General features: G+C 34.0%; 1 protein-coding gene across 2 annotated transcripts in view; it reads left to right on the top strand.

The window, feature by feature from the left end:
• nau (myogenic-determination protein nautilus) overlaps positions 1-23,118 on the top strand; it is a 58,379-nt gene that overhangs the window by 8,872 nt on the left and 26,389 nt on the right. For both annotated transcript variants that reach the window (XM_085956311.1, XM_085956312.1), the window contains exon 3: positions 18,931-19,113. In XM_085956311.1, the coding sequence (XP_085812437.1) occupies positions 18,931-19,113 (183 nt within the window). The remainder of the gene's footprint in view (positions 1-18,930; positions 19,114-23,118) is intronic.

Here is a 23,118-nt window from a genome sequence, read left to right as displayed (position 1 = left end):
ATAACTATATTTCAAAAGGTTGTGAAGACAAAACTTCTCAAAAATAACGAATTTTAAATAATTCATCACGAGTTGGAAAAATGGCCAGATAGCAATGGTAAATTTGTGAGGTGGGGTCCAGGTAGAGGAACGCGCACCTAGATGTATGTTACAGTGGCGAAGGGTGGAGGTAGGCTATTAAGATCAGCCATAAATAGTGCACAATAAACTTTGTCAGTCATACGTATTTGTTTTCATTGCAATAAGACTAGACGTTAGAGATGTTGGTTAGTTTTAAAAATTCAATTAAACCCTGCAAAAAACCATGCCATAATAGACAATAGTCAAAATATACTCGTCTACCTTTAAAATATCTCAAATTATACAATTAAATCATACATAACTTTGATTATTCTATAGATATAATGATATAAATGTTATCTATTATAGTTTGGTTTAGGCAGGGCGTAGTGAATTTAAAAAAAAATGATATGTGTATAATATATATTCATAATCCAACGAAAACAAATAAATATGAATGAATAAGTGTGCACAATTTTGTCGTACCGCCTTAAATATACCAAAACTATTATGATTTGATTTAGGCAGGGTTTAATTGATTTTTAAAAACTAACCAACACCATCTGTAAATTGTAGTCTTAGTTTAATAAAAATAAATACGTATGACAAAGTTTAATGTGCACTATTTACGGATCTTTTAGCCTACCTCCACCCTTCGCTACTGGTGTGTACTAGCGTGTAGTAATACTAAATTTTTGAGCACCCTATGTATCGTACTAATTTATTGATAATTACAAAATATAGTTTTTTCTTGTATTTTGATTGTCATCACAGTTTATAAAGTACATTGTTGGTTGCGCTTTAGAAACGTCTATACAACAAACAGTAGGTATCTCAAAAGGTTGTGAATACGAAACTTCTCGAAAATAATACACTTCCCGCACGAGTAGGAAAAGTAATCAGATAGCAATGGTGAATTGGTGAGATGGGGTCCAGGTAGAGGGGCGCGTACCTAGATGTATTTATGTTGCAGTGGCGAAGGGTGGGTGTATGCTGTTAAGATTCGACATAAATAGTTCAAACCAAACTTTCTCAGTCACATGTATTTGTTTTCATTGAACTAAGACTACAATGTGTAAATAGTGTAGGTTAGTTTTTAAAATTCAATTAAGCCCTACGTAAAGCATGCCATTATAGATAATAGTCAAAAACTATGCATCTATCTATAAAATATCTAAAATTACGCCATTAAATCATACATATTATTATTGGATATTTTATAAATAGAAGAATATTTTTTATTTCTTATGGTTTGGTGTATCCATTGCTTAATGAATCAAAAAAAAAACTAACCAACACCATATATTGTAATATTATATATTCATAATTCAACGAAAACAAATTAAGTATGACTGAAAAGGTGTGCATTATTTTTGGCGGATTACCAATAACATACCAAAATTATTATGGTTTAGTTTAGACAGGGTTTAATGGATTTTTAAAAACAAACCAACAGTGTCTGCACATTGTAGTATTAGTTCAATAAAAACAAATACGTTTGACTGAGAAAGTTTAGTGTGCAGTATTTCTGTCGGATCTTAACAGCCTACCTCCACCCTTCGCCACTGGTATGATGTGTATGTGTGTTATAGTTTGTGTGTGAGGCCGAGCGCTAGAATGCAGATATGGTATGCATATAAGATAGCAAATATAGCACAATTACGAAGTAAATACGTCCGCGCCGTCTATCTAGCCAGACAGCGTGGAAAGGCACCTTTACTCGAGTCATCACCTCCACGCGATCACTATATATTATAGAGAAATTCACATATTCCCGCCACGAACTACCGATAAGCTGCGCGTATGCATTTCCTTTCGTATTTTCGTGACATATTTCTTTCACTAAGCTAATTTAGACATAAAACATGTCTTGAATCTAACATACTTATTAATATTAATCTTAAAACCCTTAGTTATACAAATGATTTAATAAGTCCATGCATTCGTGCCTCATTGAGCACTATTTCTGTTGGATCTTAACAGCCTACCTCCACCCTTCGCCACTGGTATAATGTGTATGTGTGTTATAGTGTGTATGTGAGGCTGAGCGCTAGAACGCAGATATGGTATGCAGCTAAGATAGCAAATATAGCACAATTACGAAGTAAATACGTCCGCGCCGTCTATCTAGAGACAGCGTGGAAAGGCGCTTTTACTCGCGTCATCATCTCCACGCTATCACTCTATAGAGAAACTCACATATTCCCGCCACGACCTACCGATAAGCTGCGCGTATGCATTTCCTTTCGTATTTTCGTGACATATTTCTTTCACAGCTAATTTTGACATAAAACATGTCTTGAATCTAACATACTTATTAATATTAATCTTAAACCCTTAGTTATACAAATGATTTAATAAGTCCATGCATTCGTCCCTCATTGAGCACTATTTCTGTTGGATCTTAACAGCCTACCTCCACCCTTCGCCACTGGTATAATGTGTATGTGTGTTATAGTGTGTGTGTGAGGCTGAGCGCTAGAACGCAGATATGGTATGCAGCTAAGATAGCAAATATAGCACAATTACGAAGTAAATACGTCCGCGCCGTCTATCTAGAGACAGCGTGGAAAGGCGCCTTTACTCGCGTCATCATCTCCACGCGATCACTCTATAGAGAAACTCACATATTCCCGCCACGACCTACCGATAAGCTGCGCGTATGCATTGCCTTTCATATTTTCGTTACATATTTCTTTCACTAAGCTAATTTATACATAAAACATGTCTTGAATCTAACATACTTATTAATATTAATCTTAAAACCCTTAGTTATACAAAGGATTTAATAAGTCCATGCATTCGTCCCTCATTGAGCAATGTTTGAGTGCGCTGGATTATTTGGGAATTCCCGAAGGACATAAAGAGAGCATCCGTTTACTGAAAACGTGTCGAAAAAAAAATAAACAATCCCGAAAAGGAATTCCGTTCACTGGAAATGGAATTTAGAATTCCTCACCGAGTCACTAAGTTTGTTCGTTCACTTTTACGATTATTAAAGGCCATTGGAAGTAGGTACTTACTACAATATTTATTTTTGTAAATAATGTAACACTTTAATTCAAATCAAGACAACGGGCAGTATTTTAATAATACATACAAATTAAAATATAAACCGTTGTAAAATCTTTTAGCTATCTACATAGTATTTAATTTATTAAACTTATTATTCATTCAACCAGTGCAGATCCATGCCTATGCGATAGACATTATTGCCAAATCAAGATATTGAACATACATAATTTTAAAACATTTCATGCATATACACTAGATAAAATGGTACTGTTTGGTTATCAGGAATACAGCGGCAAACACATTTTGAAAATAACCGATAAACAGGATTATTTGTTAAGTTAACATAACAAAACCTAACCTAACCTAACCCAACCTAACCTAAACTAACACAAACTAATAAATAATCCAGTATATCGGGTATTTTCAAAATATGTTTTCCGCTGTATTCCTGATAACCGAACAGTACCCAAAAAATCATTTTGTAGAAAGAAAGAAAAATACGACATCCGACGGGACTTGAACCTGTATCTGCTGGATTCGCGCCACTATGTTTTTCCAATTAAGCTATGGGCATCTTACTAAATTACGACGATTTGAACTAGTAGTTGTTACATGAAATGCTTATCGATTTGTGTTATAATGTTGGCTATCGGTTTTAGTAATTAATTAATTTTGATAATGATGTTTTATAAAAAAAAAGTTTATTTGAAATTTATTAGCAAGTGCCATTGAGTTTTAAGTAAAATATACAGATATCCTGCCACCAGCTAAGTCACAAAATATGGTCACCAATATTAACCATAATAATTGATGTTATCTTAGGACGCATATTTGTTAGTTCATTTCGGCGTGAGCATGTATAATAGTACAGGTGGCATCATTATCGAATGTCTAGTTGATAAAATCACAAAAGAGGTACGAGCGTTGATTTGGGAGAATAAATTGGATTAATTGGTGGGTGCCGAATTTTATTATAATGTTATTACATTAATCATCATGGCAGCATGCAAGTATTGAGGTACTATATATAATATATTGATACTCCCGGAAGCGGTGACGTCCCGTGGGGGTAGGCAGATTGAGCGTCGCTTGGGGGCGGCATTTACCTGAAGGGCGGCAAATCGATGAGAATCATTTGGTACCTATATATAGAAATACCTACCTAAACTTAGTAACGGAAATTTTAAAAAAATCAGCTCACTGGTTGGAAACAAAGTGTATTAATTACTATAAAAGGTTTAACAGGACTGTATTTTTTTGTCAGGTTCGCGATGTCTAGTTTACTTCCGTTGTCCTTGGACGTCGCGTCCTTGGTGATCAGCAATGACATGCGCAGATTTGCGATTACATTTGAATTATATGTAGGTACATACTTCGTAAATTAAAATTTATCAAAATATTTTTTCCAGTCACTCATGAGTTTTGGAAGTTATTACATGTAAGTATTTTAAAATGTACCTATCTGAAACTGTGGACTCACAATATTTGTCTATTGAAGCAGAAATGGTATTTAAATTAGATTGAGTGGTAGGTACCTATATGTCTTGTTAGTAATGTATCGATACAACACATTTCTTAGATATTGGAGTCATGAAAGGGTGATGAAAAATACGGTATTTTGGCGCTTCCTAGGGGCGGCATTTTGTCTTAGGACGTCACTGCCCGGAAGATGTCATTTTCTAAGGCGTGTGGCCAGAAATGTTAACATTTAATCCAAAATGCCGCGACGTGGAATTCACAAATCGTGTATTTTTTAAAGAACGCCATTAACGTTCGAGGATTCTTCACTTTTCTGACGTTTATCTTTATTAACGACGCGTGCATTTTTATTTCGACCCTTTTTTACGCCCCGAGAAATGTGAAACTGTTAAACTGATCTGAAATCCACTTTCTTTGACAATAAAAACTCGTCGCTTTTGGCAATAAATCTATAAAAATTATTACAATACATAATATTAAGAGTTTCCCCCTCTTTTGTGATGGTTACATGTAAGTTGTACGTATGCAGTTCATCGTGGGACACTTATTCGTGCACCGCAGTACGTGAAACATGAGTTCGTATAACATTTTATGAAATGACGAGTTCTTCGTTGAACATTTCACCGTGGAATACATTTGTACGTATCTTACAAAATGCGGCGATAGTTTGCAAATAGTACTGTTCCAATTAGATTAACCCTAACCTAACCTAACTTAACCTAGTAAAGACAACTCATAACATTTGCCACATGTTGTAGCATACGTACAAATATACTCCACGGTGAAATGTTCAACGAAGAACTCGTCATTTGATTAAATGTTACACGAACTCATGTTTCACGTACTGCGGCGCACGAATAAGTGTCCTGCGGTGAATTGTTTACGTACAAATTTTCGGATACGTTTTGTGATATATGTGCTTGTTATATTAAGCTATAACCAAGATTCAAATGTATGTGAATGTCCTAATAAACAACACTGATTAAATGGAAATTTTAGATGCTTAAATATTTAATATATCTACATAATTTTGAAAACGCTTCTGAGAAAATATATTATAATAACCAATAAAAAATCTTTTAGAAAAAAGTAAGACACCCAGCAGGAATCGAAACTGCATCTCTCGGGTATCGCGCCCACGCAATTATGTATGTTTAATAAATAGAATGTTACATTCTTAATTCTTGTGAATTACTCGTTGAATAAAAAAATAGATGCTTAAATATTTTTTGAAGTGAAAACTTTTTATACGCAGGACACGAAAATTCTATATACAATTAATTAGATGCAGTGACGTCCCATGGGGGTAGGTAGATTGAGCATCGCTTGGGGGCGGCAGTTACTCGAAGAGCGGCAAATTGAGGAGAATCATTAAATATGTACATAAACTTAGTAATAACTGAAATATCTTTCCATTAAAAAATTCAGCTCACTGGTTGGAAACAAAATGTATTAATTAGTATAAAAGGTTTAACAAGAGTGTATTTTTTCGTCGGGTTCGCGATGTCTAGTTTATTTTCGTTGTCTTTGGACATCACTCTTTGATGACCAGCAATGACACGTGCAGATTTGCGAATTATATTTGAATTATAGGTAGGTACATACTTATGTACATAATTAATTTATCTAAATATTTTTGCCAGTCATTCGCGAGTTTTGAAAGTTGTCAGGTGTATTTTTAAATATATTATCTGAAACCGTGGACTCGCAATATTGTCTATTGAAGTAGAGATGACATTAAAATAAAATTTTGTGGTAAGTAAATATTTTGTTAATAATGTATTTCTTAGGTATTAAAGTCATGAAATGATAATAAAAAATACTGTATAATGGGGTGGCATTTTGACGCTGCCTAGGGGCGGCGTTTTGTCTAGGGACGTCACTGATTACATGATACGTAACGAAAAACCTTCATGATTTACTCGACAGCTTAAATTAAAATCAAAGACGGGTTGGTTTTGGTGAGATTATTGTGGATAGGGTTCTGAAGAATAATTTGAGACTTCATTAGATGAGGCTGTATGCATATTATCCATGGCTCTATCCTACTGACTTTCTCTGAAGTGTACTAAGATACTGTAGCTTAAGGGGGGACATGCTCAGCGTAGGTCAAAATGGAACTTTTATTTCATTTTCAAAGCATGATCCTGGACATTCCTTAAACGTTGTAGATAATATATTTATATAATTTTGAAGCCTTATTATCCTTTATATATTTTTTTTTTACCGTTAAAAAAAAATCGGTTAGGTACATGTTCAAACACGCGCGTTAACATGATCTTACTCCCTACTTCAGTTTTAGTTTGTCAATTTATGGCTACGGCCGTATGTTGTAGCTTAACCACTGGGGAATGCCAAAATTTCAAAAAACACTACCTTATTCTTAGGTCAATAATTATTATAAATCAATCATTATTCATAAAATGTTTATCACACTTTAATGGTCAAAGACATTGCTTAAAATTAGTATCTTTAGAATTATCTTCAAATGTGTTAATCTTGCCCATTTTTTAATAATAAAATGCCTAATTCTTGTCAAATTTGGAATCACAGAGATTATCAATATAATTTTTTATCGTAAATATTTCACTATAATAATGTCGACATAAATTATAATAATGGTTTTATAAATGCGTTTAAAAATTAATAAATGTAAAAAATCTTAACACCACTGCACATGCATGTACTGAAATATGACTATATTCTAAAACATTAGAGCGAGAGGTTTAAAAGAATACTATTTTAAGTAATAAAAATACTTTATGCAGTCATCAAATGTTTAAAATAAATATAAAAGATAATTAGGCTTCAATTATATAAATAGATTATCTACAACGTTTAAGAAATGTCCAGGATCATGCATTGAAAATACAATAAAAGCTCCATTTTGACCTACGCTGAGCATGTCCGCCCTTAATAAAGGTTAGAAGAGATCTTTGTTTAGCTACATATTTCTTTATTGGCATTAATTATTTCGTGAGCTGGTTTTATACGGGTGTAGGTGAAGATCTATGTGCAAAATTTGTCATAAAGAGAGGCCAAGTTGGTGCGATCTTCTTGGAATCGACATTTCTGGCTCTTCGGCTACACCTTCGCGTACTGCAGCAGTGTTTTCGCGTGAATGGGCTGGACGTATCAGCCGATCCAAAACACCACCAGTTTCTTCATTTTTCAACGTTTTTATTAGCTCGTATTCTTATTTGTCCGGTGGTTGTTAATCCGGTACAAATCTTGCAATCGGTTTTTAACTAACATCCCGACTAGCTAGACATTTGAAACTTTTAGAATATATCAGAACACGATGCCAATGCATTCTTTTAATACTTTTAGCCAGCAAGGAGGTGGTCCTAGCAACTAAATTAATATATACGTGCGTCACTATGGAAATCAAAATGACATTTCAGTATTCAGTATTTCTATATTCGTTTGTTGTAGTCTTCAGTTGGGCGATAATTTCTACCGTATTCTGACCTTAATTATTATCGTAGTGCGACCGTCGAAGATTTACCATTTTCGTAGTATGATTGTACGATTTTTATGCGTTATGCGGTGGGAAAATGATCCATTGTGTTAAATGGTAGACCTTCAACTGACGATATGTCAAAAAATACACACGAAATATTTGACAGGTTACAAATGACAGGACTGTGTAATTCCTACCAAGTGTTGAATAACCATCTAAAAATGTACTGATAAAAATATTTTAATATATTATAAACTTACGTACAGCCTAATAGTCATAGCGCAGTTCAACCGGTGTGTGCTTCCCGTATTCACAACCTTAAGTAAAAGAGAGATCCAGAAGCTTAGTAGCACAGAGTGGTATGGAAAGGTGCATGCTGGGCATAACGCGAACGGACAAAAAGCGGAATGAGTGTATAAGGAAACATACAAGGGTTTGCCATATATTAGAGTTGGGCTGATCACATAGCTCGAATAAGGGACAATCTCTGGACAAATCTAGTAATCCAGTGGTACCCAAGAAGTACAAAACGTCCGAAAGGTAGACCCAAAGGCCGCTGGATTGATTAAATGGTTAAGTTTTGCGGAAGTACATGGCAACGCAGCGCACAGGATAGGGAGAAGTGGAATCAGCTTGGATAGGCCTTCATCCAGCAGTGGATAGATTAAGGCTGACGATGATGATATATATATATACAGCCTATCCGTCATGATATCATGCAATATCGCGGCATAAACTCGACTAAAACGTCACGTGTGTACTTACTTACCTACATATAAATTTGTTAATCTGAGAAGACGCCCCACCAAATGCAACGGCAGCCCTACAGTTTTTCTCCCTTATATTTTATGACATTTAAGATTCATCCTTTAATGCATATTTTTTTGTAAATATCTTTCTCGAATAAATTTAACTCTCTACTCTCTTTGTGAGTAGCATGCCTAAGTGTTTTGGAGTTAGACAGGATGCCGCAGTCAAAACAGGGCATTACTTTAAACATTTTATGGCCTCGCACACTCGATTTATGTCACTTATCTCCTTCTCTCGCTACTCTACACCAGCTTAATGACTAAATTAAGTATGGAGATAAGTCAAAAAGCATACGCTTCCTTCGAGTAGGGCCCTGGAAGTCATTTTATTTCATATTTTCAAAATTTATTGTTCTATTACGACTTCTAATACAATCTACGATTGTCATTGTGTAACCATAATAATATTGCCTGTCGGAATCGATTTACTATTGTATGAATGATTATCTTATCCCTCTCGGTTATCACCTTTTCGCTGTTACCAGGTGCGCACACCTGAAAAATGGTATCCACTCCCCGTGTCCATTTCAAAAAATTTTCCATAATAATTTATTAGTTGTTTTTAAGGTTACGGGAGGCTGGTTTAACACAATCTACCAGATGCCACTGACTTCCACTTTTAACCCGTGAATCCCCGCACTTTTCCGGGTGCATACCTACCCCATACCCAGAGACACGCCGCACTTTGAGTCTAGCGATGAACACCAAGCGTATAGTCATTGCACCAATTTATAAGTGCCATGGGTCTTCTACTGACACGGGCCTTGCGTGTTATAGAAAACTGTTCGGGAGCCAAATTATCCGTGTCATGATCCTCAGTCATGAAGTCATGACGAAGAAAAAGAAGAAGAAATATTCCCCCGTATATTTACCACGGTTTCCGGGACATACATTACCCACAATTCAACTCTAACAATTGATATCCCATCAATTCATCCCTGAGACAATTTATCTCGATTACAATTCATAGCTTACGATTCACCGAAGAGACTATAAAATTGAACAATTTATTCGAATAGGTAAATCCTATTCCAACTTTATTATCTTCATTATGGGCATTACAATCCTTGGCGGATCATGATCTCTTCAAAAACTTTCCCAAACAATTCACCGCCGCCGCTTTCCAATATATTATTTGGTCTCAATTCCACTATAGGTACAGTGACCATCGGTCCTTTATTTGAGCATGCTGTAGGTGTAGATTAATTTTATTTTGAAAAACCCACATTTGCCCTTTATTTTGAAAATCGCACTTAATATAAAAGTGCACGTAAATGTTTGGCGGTAGATGAGGTGGTGGCAGTGACGTCCCATGGGGTAGGCAGATTAAGCATCGCTTGAGGGCGGCTGTTACTTGAAGGGCGGCAAATCGAGGAGAATCATTAGGTATATATAGAAAAAGATACCCAAACTTAGTATTAACAGAAATATCGTTCCATTAAAAAAATCAGCTCACTTATTGGAAATAAAATGTATTAATTAACATATAAGGTTTAACAGGACTGTAATGTTTTTGTCTGGTGCGCGATGTCTAGTTCACTTCCGTTGTCCTTGGACGTCACGTCCTTGATGACCAGCAATGACATATGCAAATTTGTGAATTATATGTAAATACATACTTACCTGGTTAATTTATCCAAATATTTTTTCCGGTCAATCGGGAGTTTTGAAAGTTGTCAGGTGTATTTTTGAAACCGTAGACTCGCAGTACCGTCTATTGAAATAGAGATGGTATTTAAATTAGATTTAGTGGTATATATTTTGTTAATAATGTATCCATACAACACATTTCTTAGATGATAAAAAATACTGTATAAAAAATGGGGCGGCATTTTGGCGCTGCCTAGATGAAGTGTCGTTGTTGCTTGGTTGTTGAGATGAGAGTTTATTGGTTGATAAAAGAATACACTGAATACAATAATAAGGATGATGAGGTGAGATTATAATCACGTGGTAATGATGTATTGATGAAATCGATATGATCATGAGATTAATTAATTATAAGAATGCACTGAGAGACTTGATTCGAGTGATTTCTCAAAAAAAACTGATTTAATTATGTAATCTGATTTAAAATTGAATGAGGTTTTTTTACTTTATATTATGTCTGTCTACATTTTAAGCAACAATTCTATCATTAAATAGTTTTACAGTATAATCTTGGTCGCTTCCTTGGAAGATCTCTTAAATAGTTTATCGATTTTCAAGTATCAAATAAATACATATTATACACATACAGATTTTTATACAAAATAATAAACCATTTCTTTTATTCAACGAATAATTCACAAGATTTGAGAATTTAGCATTCCAGATATTGAACATATATAATAATATATGTATATATCTGAGGTGTTTTCAGGTTATGTATGTACATCATAGCCCCCACATCCTGAAGCGGGCCCCCAGACTAGGATTTTTGGCGGATCCCTCAACCTATCATTAAAGATAAAGGCGGTATGATGCTCTACAATTGCGTTTTCCAAATGGTGTACGCGGTAAAATTAATGCGTTTATTTAGTATTTGTTGTATATTTTAATACATCTTTTTTTTACTATTAGAGAGAATTTGTGATGTGTGTTTATATCACTTATCTGATCGACTCACCACGCCGGGCGCTTCCTGATCCCGAGCCCCCAGGCTAGAGCCTGTCAGCCCCCCTTTGTGGGGGCCATGATGGACATAATAATAAATGGAACATAAATAATAATATGTGATTTCATTCAATGAACGTTCATATTCAACAGGGTCTTATTCAAAATCGAGACACCGATTAAACATGAATGTTTTTTTTAAATTTAGGGTATTTTTAAGCGTTTTTTGTATTTTTTTATTCACACACTTGTGTTATACTTATATTATCGAATATCAACAAATAATAATCAAAAATTGTATCGCACAACCACAAATTTTTAATTGTTATTATGATTTAAGTGAAATATTGACATTTTTTTTACTATTAGTGCAATTTTGTGATGTTTGTTTATCTCACTTGGCTGGTCGATCCACCAGGCCGGGCCTTCAGGCTAGAGCCCTATCAGCCCCCCGTTGTGGGGCCATGGTTCTGTCACTACTACACCACGGGTGCTGGGTTTATGAGATAAGATTTTTATAATACCAGACCAGTCGTAGTTATGCAGCCAATTTTATGTGGCTGGTAGCGATTAAAACTACAGATCGGCCAAAAATACAATTAACATCTACGATTCATTTTTTAATGAAAACGGACGCTAAGCAAGAGTGATAGCTCGGATTAAGTCAGAATAACTGTGCATCGTTCATCCGGAGACATCCGCAGGCCAGCTGATGATGATGCCGATAATATGTCCAGAATGCCACCTAGCATTCGTCACCGTGCCCCGTTGCATCTGGTACCATTATTAAAAATGCACGGTGTTTCCTAATTCACTGGCGCAGAGTAATATATTATTATAGTGGAATTACGGCATGCCATTTTATAATTTATTTATTCATTTAAAAAAGACACCTAGAGCACAATATAACAAATTATTAATTCATGACGTTCACAACATGACATTTAGAATGAAATACAAGTAAATCAACTAGAGAAAAAAGAAGATAGAGAAAAAAAACAAAGCAAAAAATAATTAAGTATATAGAAAAGAAATTAAATAAAAAAACAACAATAAAAAAAATATAAATTAAACAATAAAATAGAATTTTAAAAACAAAATACATAATGCATCGCTAAAAATGTCTATATATTATCTACTATCTAGAGAGTACACTGGCCAGTCGCATAGCCCTCGCTATTGGTGCCTAGAGAGCCTGACATGAGGAAACAGCTTTCACCCAAAATGTGTCATGTAATTGACAGGTGCATAAAAATGAAAATTTTCTAGAATATCGGGATTGGAATCTATACCACGTGAGAGCATTGAAAAATGCTTTAAGAGCAGAACTTAACTACGAGCTTCAAGAGAATGAAAGGCGAGCATGCCTTGAAGAAAGTTTGTCAAAAAATACTCGTTTGAGATCAGTCAAGCAATGCAATGTCATGTTGATGAGTTTTAAAAATAGGCATTTTCTTTAGGACCTAAAACTATATTAATCGGTGGAATATTAAATTTGTTCAGTGTACATCGTAAGTAAACAATAGTAATTTATTAATTGTTTAAAGTCAACATGAATCAAATATAGGTACAATGCAAGTAGAATGAAATGAGTACCTAACGAAAACGTACTAGACCTTAAATTTCACAAACAATAATTATTATTCTAAAGTTTTAAATTCCCGGAATAAAACCTTCTCAATATAAACAGAACCTAAATATGTATTAAACGTGAAACTGTAAAATTGGTTACTAAAACTAATGCTGAAATAATAGCTAATGCTTGGAGATTCATCTTGTAGTAAATTTTTAATTGTTGTCACCATCTGTCTACTACAGAATGCATGTTAACGCAATTTTAGATTCAAACAGTCAAATCTATGAATTAATTGTTGCATGTGAAGAAATTATCAAGATAGATCCTAATACTTAAAAAAATATTTTAATGATGATGATGACTAAATTAATTGTATTGACCATTTCGAATACGAAATATGATCAGCTTGTACCTAAACCAAAACATTGACATATTAATTCAAATATATCTATTTCATACATATAATACAGACCGCGTCGATTATTGCGTACATATATATATATGCACCCAAGTTGACCAAATCACCATTACCTAGTATATTTAGATGATATATCACAAACATCGCGTATGTTACACGTAAATAAAAACGAAATGCTAAAATACCTGCCAAAGTTGGTGGCTATGGGTTTGGGTCGAAATCCCGATGGCCGAAATCCCGAATGCTGAAATCCCGAATGGCCAAAATCCCGAAAGCCAAAATCCCGAAAGCCAAAATCCCGAAAGCCAAAATCCCGAAAACCGAAATCCCGAATACAGAAATCGCGAACGCTGAAATCCTGAATGGCCGGAATCCCGAAGGCTGAAATCCCGAATGCTGAAATCCCGAATGGCCAAAATCCCAAAAGCCAAAATCCCGAAAGCTGAAATCCCGAATACAGAAATCGCGAACGCTGAAATCCTGAATGGCCGGAATCCCGAAAGCCGAAATCCCGAAAAATACAAACAGTAATAATTGCGCAATTCACGAGAAGTGTTAAGATTGCGCAATTATTGCTGTTTTGTATTTTTTTATTTTTCGGGATTTCGGCCTTCGGGATAACGGCCATTCGGGATTTCTGCGTTCGGGATTTCGGCGTTCAGGATGTCATCCGGCACCCGGTGGCTATAAACCTCTCTATTAATAATACTTACGCGTATAATATAAAATAGAATATGGTAATGGGTAGTACTGAGGTTAACTAAATTTTTTTTTTTGATACTTCTTGTTTGCGGTACATTTTCCGCTAGTTAAATTAAATTAAACAGTATGTAGTTCCAGTTGATTTAAGTTTATTTACATAGTACATATTTTGCAAAAAAAATCTAATATTTGATTAACACAACACAGCGTTACGACCACCCTGTAATCTTAAAACCTGGCCCAGGATCCCAAAATAAATTCGAGAGTTGTTCGAATCCCAGTCGTGTCTTCAGCTAATCCTGAGGGACTACTTAATATTAACTTGCACGTGAGATATCATCGCGAATGGCTCTCACTTGGCTTGACGTTTCAGGCATGTCTGACTCAATTAATATCACATGATTTTTTTTTTTTTTAACGAAAAATACAAACATTATATTAATCTTGAGACCGGTAATAAGTACATAGTTTATGTTTTATCTGGCTATATTATTTTTTTATTGGAATGCCACTCGCGAGAGGTCGAGACAATTTATTTTTCGCACAGTAAAAGTCTAGTGAATAAAATATCAAAATATAAATCTTTTTAACGATTATGTTTCAGGCGGCTCACGTGGTGCAGTGCGTAATGCGCTGGCCTTCCATCCGAGAGTTCTGGGTTCGATTCCTAGTGAGGACACAATATTTATGCGTTTTTCTCAAACTCTTGGTGTTTGTGATTGTTCAAAATTACTAACAACCACTTTGTACGAAAAAGCAAGGACATGGTTATTAATAATTCATAAAAAAAAAAACAATTATGTTTCCAACCCCAAATAGTACCTAATAGGGAACACAGAATTGATGGGAACTAAAATACCTAACGGATGTAGAGTAACAGGCAACCGATCTCGAGTGTGAAAGAATATGGGATAAACTTAAACACTTAAATACGTCATTCTAAACGTGTTCTTCGTTCTGACAACTGCTCTCGGTTTATGCACTGACGCTCATTCAATATTGGTGTATTTGAAGGTTGCAACGCACACTATTGCTCTTCTATAATATTGTGTTTCATTTTCGTAGAACACTCACACACTCAAAACCATGCTTCATAATGTAATGTATTGGGTTATAGCCTATCTGAATTATATTTATTATTCTGTTCTGTAGTAGGTACCTAACCATTTTTTTTTCTAATTTCAGTTTAGCAAATAATATTCACGTGTTTTTTTAACGCCATGTCGAACGAAACATTTTAAGTTTACGTTGCGTCGAAATATTAGATTTTTATCTTAATTTATTATCGTTAGAAATAAAAGCGGTAATCGTATATTCTAGTTGTGACGGGTGGAGGTAGGCTGTTAAGATTCGACATAAATAGTGCACGCTAAGCATTGTCAGTCAAACGTATTTGTTTTCATTGAACTAAGATTACAGTGTGTAGATCTTAGACTGTAGGTACATCTAGACGCCACCCATTGCATTGCTAAATGAAGCTGCATGCCGTGCATTTGATTTGTGGGCGAGCGAATTCATTCGTATATAATTTTTTTAATGTTTGAGACCACAGACCATTTCGCTAGTGCTCGCCCAAAGTGCTCGCACTAGACGCTCAGAATTCAAATATAATTTTCTATTTTTTTTACGTTATATAGTATTTTTAAGCGGTCAAAATGCAACCATTAGGTAAAATATCCATAATTTAAGTTATTTTAAAGAAACACTAGGTCACTGATATTAAAATATATAATAATATACAAATAAATTATCACGCACATTTATCAACTTACCTATGAAACGTAATACCATCTTCTTGCTTATCAGTACGGCTACCATATTTTAATACAACACACAGAACCATCTTTTCTACTTAATTAACTAAAAATATTTACCACTGACTTTATGTTTAACACAAAAAATTTCAATTTTAGCATCACGCGCTTGCAGGTTATCGACGCTTAGTTAAACAACAAACTAAGATTTGGCGGCGACACCATAGTAAACTACCTCAAACATCTAATAAACCTTTTATCTTACTCTAGCGCGTGTCGCAGAGATTATAAGGATGCCGAATACTTTCTCATTCGCACTTATGCATCGTTTTCGTTCAGGCCTTGGTGTAGATAGTTTTTTTTAGTTTTTAAAATTTAATTAAACCCTGCCTAATCCAAGCCATAATTGTTTAGGTATGCGAAGGTCGATCCGACAAAAATAATGCATACTTTTGCAGCCATTCTTGTTTGTTTCCATTGAACTAAGAACACATAATATTACAGATGGTGTTGGTTCATTTTTTTGAATTCTTTAAGGCCTACCTAAACCAAACCATACCCGATAAAAATATTCTTCCATCTATAAAATATGTATCTAAAATTATGTATGGTTTAATGGTTTAATTTTAGATATTTTATAGACAAACGAATATTTTTGGACTATTATCTACTATGGCCTGGATAAGCCAGGATTTAATTAAATTTTAAAAACTAACAAACACTATTTATACACTGTAATCATAATCTAATGAAAATAAACACGTTTGACTGACAAAGTTAAGTGTGCACTATTTATATCGGATCTTAACAGCCTACCTACACCCTTCTCCACTGGTGTAATCTTATACCTAATATAAAGGCGAACTAAACGCTATTTAGGTAAATATAGAACAATTCTTTTTTTGATTCACATAGAAATTAGATCATTGCAATTTTTCGGAACTATTTACTGTAAACGTATTGCTCCACGATTCATCGGATGCGCTACATATTATATATATTTTCTTATATATTATATATATACATAAATTATAATATTTTCTTGCGCTTGATTTTTAATAGATTAGAAAAAACATGATTTTTATTTTATATACTCGAATTATAAGTATAAGACTGAATACTAATTGTTCAAGCTCAAAAATAACGATATGAAACTACGAAAAGTTTATATTGTTTGTATCGCCGCGCCGTGGGATTACGTATAATTTCGCGTTTAGAAGAGAGGTATCTTTATACATAGAGTCTGTATTCTATAAGCTGGCGTTCACGTCACATCGTTTGCGGACGGAAAGCATTGTGCCATCGCGTTCGACTGTTGCAAGTTTTCAATGGGAGGGAACGAGAGGGAATGCAGTGCTGAATGCTGAAACGGGGAGAAAACCGCACGCCACCTTATAGAAGACAGACTCTAGTTTATTTTCCCGGAAAATTTACGAAAAACAAAAATAGGGAATAGTATAGACTATAGAGAGTACCTACTTTATAATATAAAATAAATATGGGTACCTAAGTATCTCGTTAATAATTAAAAAGTTTTATGACTGGAGGAGTTATCAAAGTCTGGAAATATGAAAATTTGTGGAAGATTTTCTTTTTAATTGGTTTGCTTGTTTGCTAACCACTTTCTCGACATTGTATAAGGAAAAATAATAATAATATTTCATTCATGTTTTGACAAAAGAACAAAAATAAGGAATTATTGATGAAACTTCTGGTTTTTATTTTTATTCGTTTTAGTCAAATACAATAATATGTTAAAACACTTAATGAAAAAAATATTATATTGCAAGATATAAGCATAAGTAGAAGGCAGATTATGGTGAAAGTGAATAAATAACCACATCTGGCAAAAGGGTGAATGTATCATACTTCATGCCACATTTGAGTTTGACAGTTGTGATTAGGAAAATGATGAATACCTACTGTGTTGTAACCCTTGTTAATCAACTTATTATTGTTATTCTGCTAATTGATCCCTCATTGGGAATCAGGCCGGAACCGACTTCGAGTGATCTTATATAACTGGGAATTGGCTTACATTTAATATGTATTATTAATTAAATTTAATAAAACGCAACTTTTTTATCGTACTTATTACACTTTTAATAATTAATATCTGGACCGGTTTCGAAGTTGAGTTGAAAATGTCCCTCTGAGGCGGACGAAACCGGTCCAGATATGAATTAATAAAATGTAATAAGTACGATAAAAAGTTGTATTGTTTTAATTTAAATTATAATATAGTGCATTTCCACTATGAATTGACAGTTAATACAATAAAAGAAATTTAATCGTTTTTATCGGTTAGGTACATGTTCAAACACGTGCGTTAACATGACCTTACTCTCTACTTCAGTTATGTATTTAGTATTAAAATTTGGTTGTAGTAGTATTTTATGTTTCTGTCAAAATTGGATTAACTTTAAGAATTATCGTAAATTATAGCAACTAAATGCCTGCTCAATCAAATATTAGCATACCCAAAATTCTAATAAGGGCAAACTTATGCGCCCTATTATTACGACGCGATGGCTTCAGGTACAAAACCGGTGAGTAAGATGATTAAATAATTATCGTCACTTGCCGCTGACACGAGATCGCGCAAGTCATAAGTCACTCGGCTGGTGCACCAGTAATCGCTCTACGCTGTAATCGTCATTCTTTTTAAATAAATACCTCTCCACCATCACGTTTTTGTTGATTATTGGATTCGCCATCCAGAGTCGTAACACTGCATAGTCCAGACTATTGGCGTATCCAACTAGCGTCTCAATGTAAGGTAGAAGAGATGGAGAAGAGCAATGTTGAAATTGACCAGGGTCCATATCGGCCAGTAGTGTTATTAATAATAATACCTGTATAATAGACTTTTGAAGTGCACTGCAGATTAAGAAAATCTATTTTTTGTACCTACTGTTGGGAAAATTGTCATTCATATTCGCCATTTTTCCAATACATGAATGACTGGATTTTGTCGATATTCAAATTTGACAGTTCTCTGAATGAATTGAATATACCCACGGAAATATCTAAATGTCAACTATGTCTTTTATTCTCAGGTGAATGAAGCCTTTGAAGTACTCAAAAAACGGACCTGTTCGAATCCCAACCAGCGCCTTCCAAAGGTGGAGATCCTGAGGAACGCCATTGAGTACATCGAGAGCTTGGAAGAGGTTCTGCATGGTGCACAGACTCACAACCATTCACAGTCGAAGGCATCAGAAAATGACCATAAATACATCGTAAGTGTTATTATATTATATGGATATATTCCACTTACGTGAGGATGAATTTAGGTGGACGTTGTTTTATAAGTTTTTAAGATAGGGTCTATCAAAGTCCTTTCTGTGTGCTTCCATCTACTTTTATTTTGTTATTTTATTTTTTTTTCTTATTTTATTTATTATTTTATTACTTATTGTATTATTAACTCACATTTCTCTGTATTTTTATTTTTAAAAAAATATTAACACTTATTTTATGTCGTGTCGTGAACGCTTTGAATTTATAATTTGTTATGTTCATTATATGTAAAATAAATAAATTTGATTTGATTTGAGTGTCAAATTATATAGGTATTATATTGGTTGAGACGTTCACAGTAAGATGTTTGTAAAGTTTTTGTGTTGTCTCTATGTCTTCGTCTTTCTTCTTTCCTCGACGTTTCAGACACTGTGAAGTGATCATTTTCAAGAGATAATGACGTATTGAGGTGGCGTTTGCTTACATCTAAACAGACCCCTTTTTGACATATTCGCTTTTCAAACACCTAAAAGTACACTTTAATACGGCATCTCGAGGAACAGGGAAACGTAACGATAGGTATCAAATTGTTTAGTATTACCTACGTCATATTCCATACTGGAGTTATTCCCCATGATTGACATAAAATATACGTCAGTAAATTTATATTTTTCTAATTACTGAACATTGTTGGTTTAATCAATCTAAACCAATTGTAGAACATACATAATTTTGAAAACACTTCTGTGAAAATATAACCAATAGAAAAAATCTTTTTGAAAAAAGTAAGGCACTCCGCAGGAATCGAACCTGTATCTCTCGGGTTTCGCGCCCATGTACATATGCCAATATGCTAAAGGCGCCATACTTAATTGTGACAAATTTAGACTAATGGCTCTTAATACTCACTGAAGCGCTTTCCAAATCGAGCTACTATTGGCGATCGGCTTTTGTATTTTAAATCAAAGTACGTATTACTTTAATTACTAACCGACGTCACGGATCACTCCAAGATTTTTTGTTGTAACTTACTTGAACTTGCTTATAATTTTTAATTAACTACGAGTATTTTTTTATTCAACGAATAATTCACAAGATTCTAATTATTCTATCTATCTATTATCTAATTATTGGTAGTTTCTTATTGTTATTTTCATACATGGGACAAATATTTATTAAAATGTTTTCTTTTTAAATTTAAACCATTGAGATTTGAGTTACGTTTTTTCTTAATTTTACAATCATATTTTCAAATCCAACGAATTAAAAGTATGATATTAGGATTAAGGTAAGTATACAAAATTATTACATTTAGAAATTTTACTTGTAAAACTTATTCAAAAACAATTTTCAGTTCTTCTCTTTACAAAATACTTTTACAAACGATTTAATATAAAACTTAAGTCTAGAATTATACAAAATAATGGTTTAGAAGTACACAAAGAATCTGTTAATTTTTTTTAATATTTCTTCTTACAAAAATCGCTTGTACACTGTTAGGTCTGTTTTAATCAGATTTTTCAAATGTTTGCGAAATTGAGGTTTGCGATATTTTCTCCATATTTTGGGAGAACAACGGCTAAACGTCCTTCCGTCTAATACGATTATTAGTAGTGTGTAAGCATTGATCCTAGGTTTTATTATCTCTTGGGTACCACTATGTCATGAAATTTGACCTATGATGATCTATTCTTCGAGTGATGTGCCTGTCCATCTCAATTTCAAGTTCTTACTTAGTATTACGTCTAATTCATTTGTTTTGCTCCTTTAACCATTGTTTTATTCCTCCGTATTAAATCTGAAATTAATGTTTTTAATTTGCATTATAGAAAACATAATAACGATGTCAAATAATTCTTTGTTAAAATAAGATAGGCCGATATAATATTATCCATTTAATGGTTATTAGCATGATATACACATTTGGGAAACACTGACCTACAGTATCATTACTTCGATGAAAATAAGTAGCTGGATAAATTGATTATGTCTCTTAAAATTTTCTTTGAAATCTCTCAGAAAATAGAGAAACGACTTGAAAACATGCGATTCCATGTCGTCTGCGAGCGTCGTGGACAGCGTGAAAGAAAATCCTAACGACGTCTCAGTCAGCGCCGCAGCAGGACTTTAATTGCCCGCTTTACAAAACGCCCGCTATTTATGCGTCACGGAAAACAGCCGTTAATACAAAAATAAATACTAAATATTTCGTTGGATGCATCGTGTATAAGAACTTTGTTAGATAATAATTTTGAATCACTAATACCTACCTAGCAGTGACGTGCGGTATGATTAGCTTGTGGGCATGCTGTTTGAAAAAAAAATATACAACCCCATTATTTACTACATATATCAGCACTCGTTGCGTGTCCCGTTTGAAATTGAAACAATATTTAGCAGTGGCCCCATAAATGGTGCACACTAAACTTTGTCAGTTATCCGTATTTCTTTATATAATATAATATTATATTGTGGTGAACTTCTTCACCACAAACTTCTTCTTATCGTGTCGTCCCCTAACGGTGGTTGGCCACCATCATGACGATCCTTGCTTTATCATCTGCTACCCTGAACAGTTCAGTGGAGATTCTTCATCCTCAAAATGCGGCGTCATCCCCAGCTACGTTCATCATTCATCTTTTCTTGGATGGAAAATCGGGGAATGCTCTACTTTATCCTCTCATAATATGGCCGTGGTATTTTAGTTTTTTTCCGGTTTGATTCTACGCAGAATTTCTCAGTCCTTTCCCATTCGATTGAGAACATCAACATTTGACACTCATTTAGTTTGATTTAAATAAACTGAGTAACTTCTCTTAGAGCAAATAAAGCCTTTCTTTGTCTATATCAATAGTAATGAGGGTATGTCGTTTGAGGGTCAAATAGTTTTTTTTTACACCCAACCATTGCCAACTCAAGTAGAAAGCCGATACATTCACAACGAGAGGTCCTACCTTTTCCACCCGTCTCGTTGTTGTCTATGGATGACCTGTCATTGCCTGTCATTGTTCTATAGAGTGCTCATACTGACGCGTCTGTCGTGTTCACATAGGGAATGGTTTGATTTGGATAGATGAGTTAGGTACATGATAAATAATACACTAGCATTAACACACCTTCTACAAATGTAATACATATATCAATGCTACGTATTTTTTTTTAAATCGATTTTTGTTTAATTTAATAAAACGCATTTTTTTTTTGTATTACTTATTCCACTTTTAATCTCAGTTGAAGAGTTGAACTCAGTTGAAGAGTTGAAAATGTCCCTCTGAGGCGGACGAAACCGGTCCTAATTTATTGATTAAAACTAGAATAAGTACTAAAAAATGCGTTTTATTAAATTAAACAATAATACAATACAGTTCCACCAAGAATAAAGATATTAACACCGGTTTTTGTGTGAAGGACAGGTCTGACTTTAATAGCTGATAAATAACAGGAGTGTATATTATTTATAAATAACACTGATAGTTAATAATAATATATATTGCGATTTTTTTATAATTCAATTTGAAACGAGAAAGGGCGAATCAATATGTCAAGTTGTCAAGCAATCTGGGATCTGATTTTGACAGCTGAACAGTGGACCACTCGTTGCTTGTGCAAAAAGATATGCTCGGGCTTTATTAATCTAAAGATGGCGCTGACCCAATTGACTTAAATATTATGACATAATACTAATTATTTCATACGATCGTACGGAATAAATAGGTAGTATACATTTTGTTTTATTTTAATTAATATGTAAACAATATCCGATATATACTTGTTTTCTTACACAAACATTAAGCCCCGTATTAGTTGTCTATCATTTCACATTCGTGTACACAGTCAATTTAAGCAAACGAAACGCACATACTTATTCAGTAATTTTCAGTTAAGTAAAAGGAACCGCCCTTGATCATTTAAAATAAGTTATAGGTACGAAAAATGTTGAAAAATTAAATAAAACATCTGGTCCACTAATTTTTATTCATCACATTGTCACGGGATAAAGGTAT

This window comes from Rhyacophila brunnea, unplaced genomic scaffold, assembly GCF_057557595.1.
Source record: "Rhyacophila brunnea isolate RB1 unplaced genomic scaffold, BYU_Rbru_1.0 scaffold_6, whole genome shotgun sequence".
NCBI lineage: Eukaryota > Metazoa > Arthropoda > Insecta > Trichoptera > Rhyacophilidae > Rhyacophila > Rhyacophila brunnea.
The sequence above is the reverse complement of the archived record's forward strand: the minus strand, read 5'-3'. Positions and strand labels throughout refer to the sequence as shown.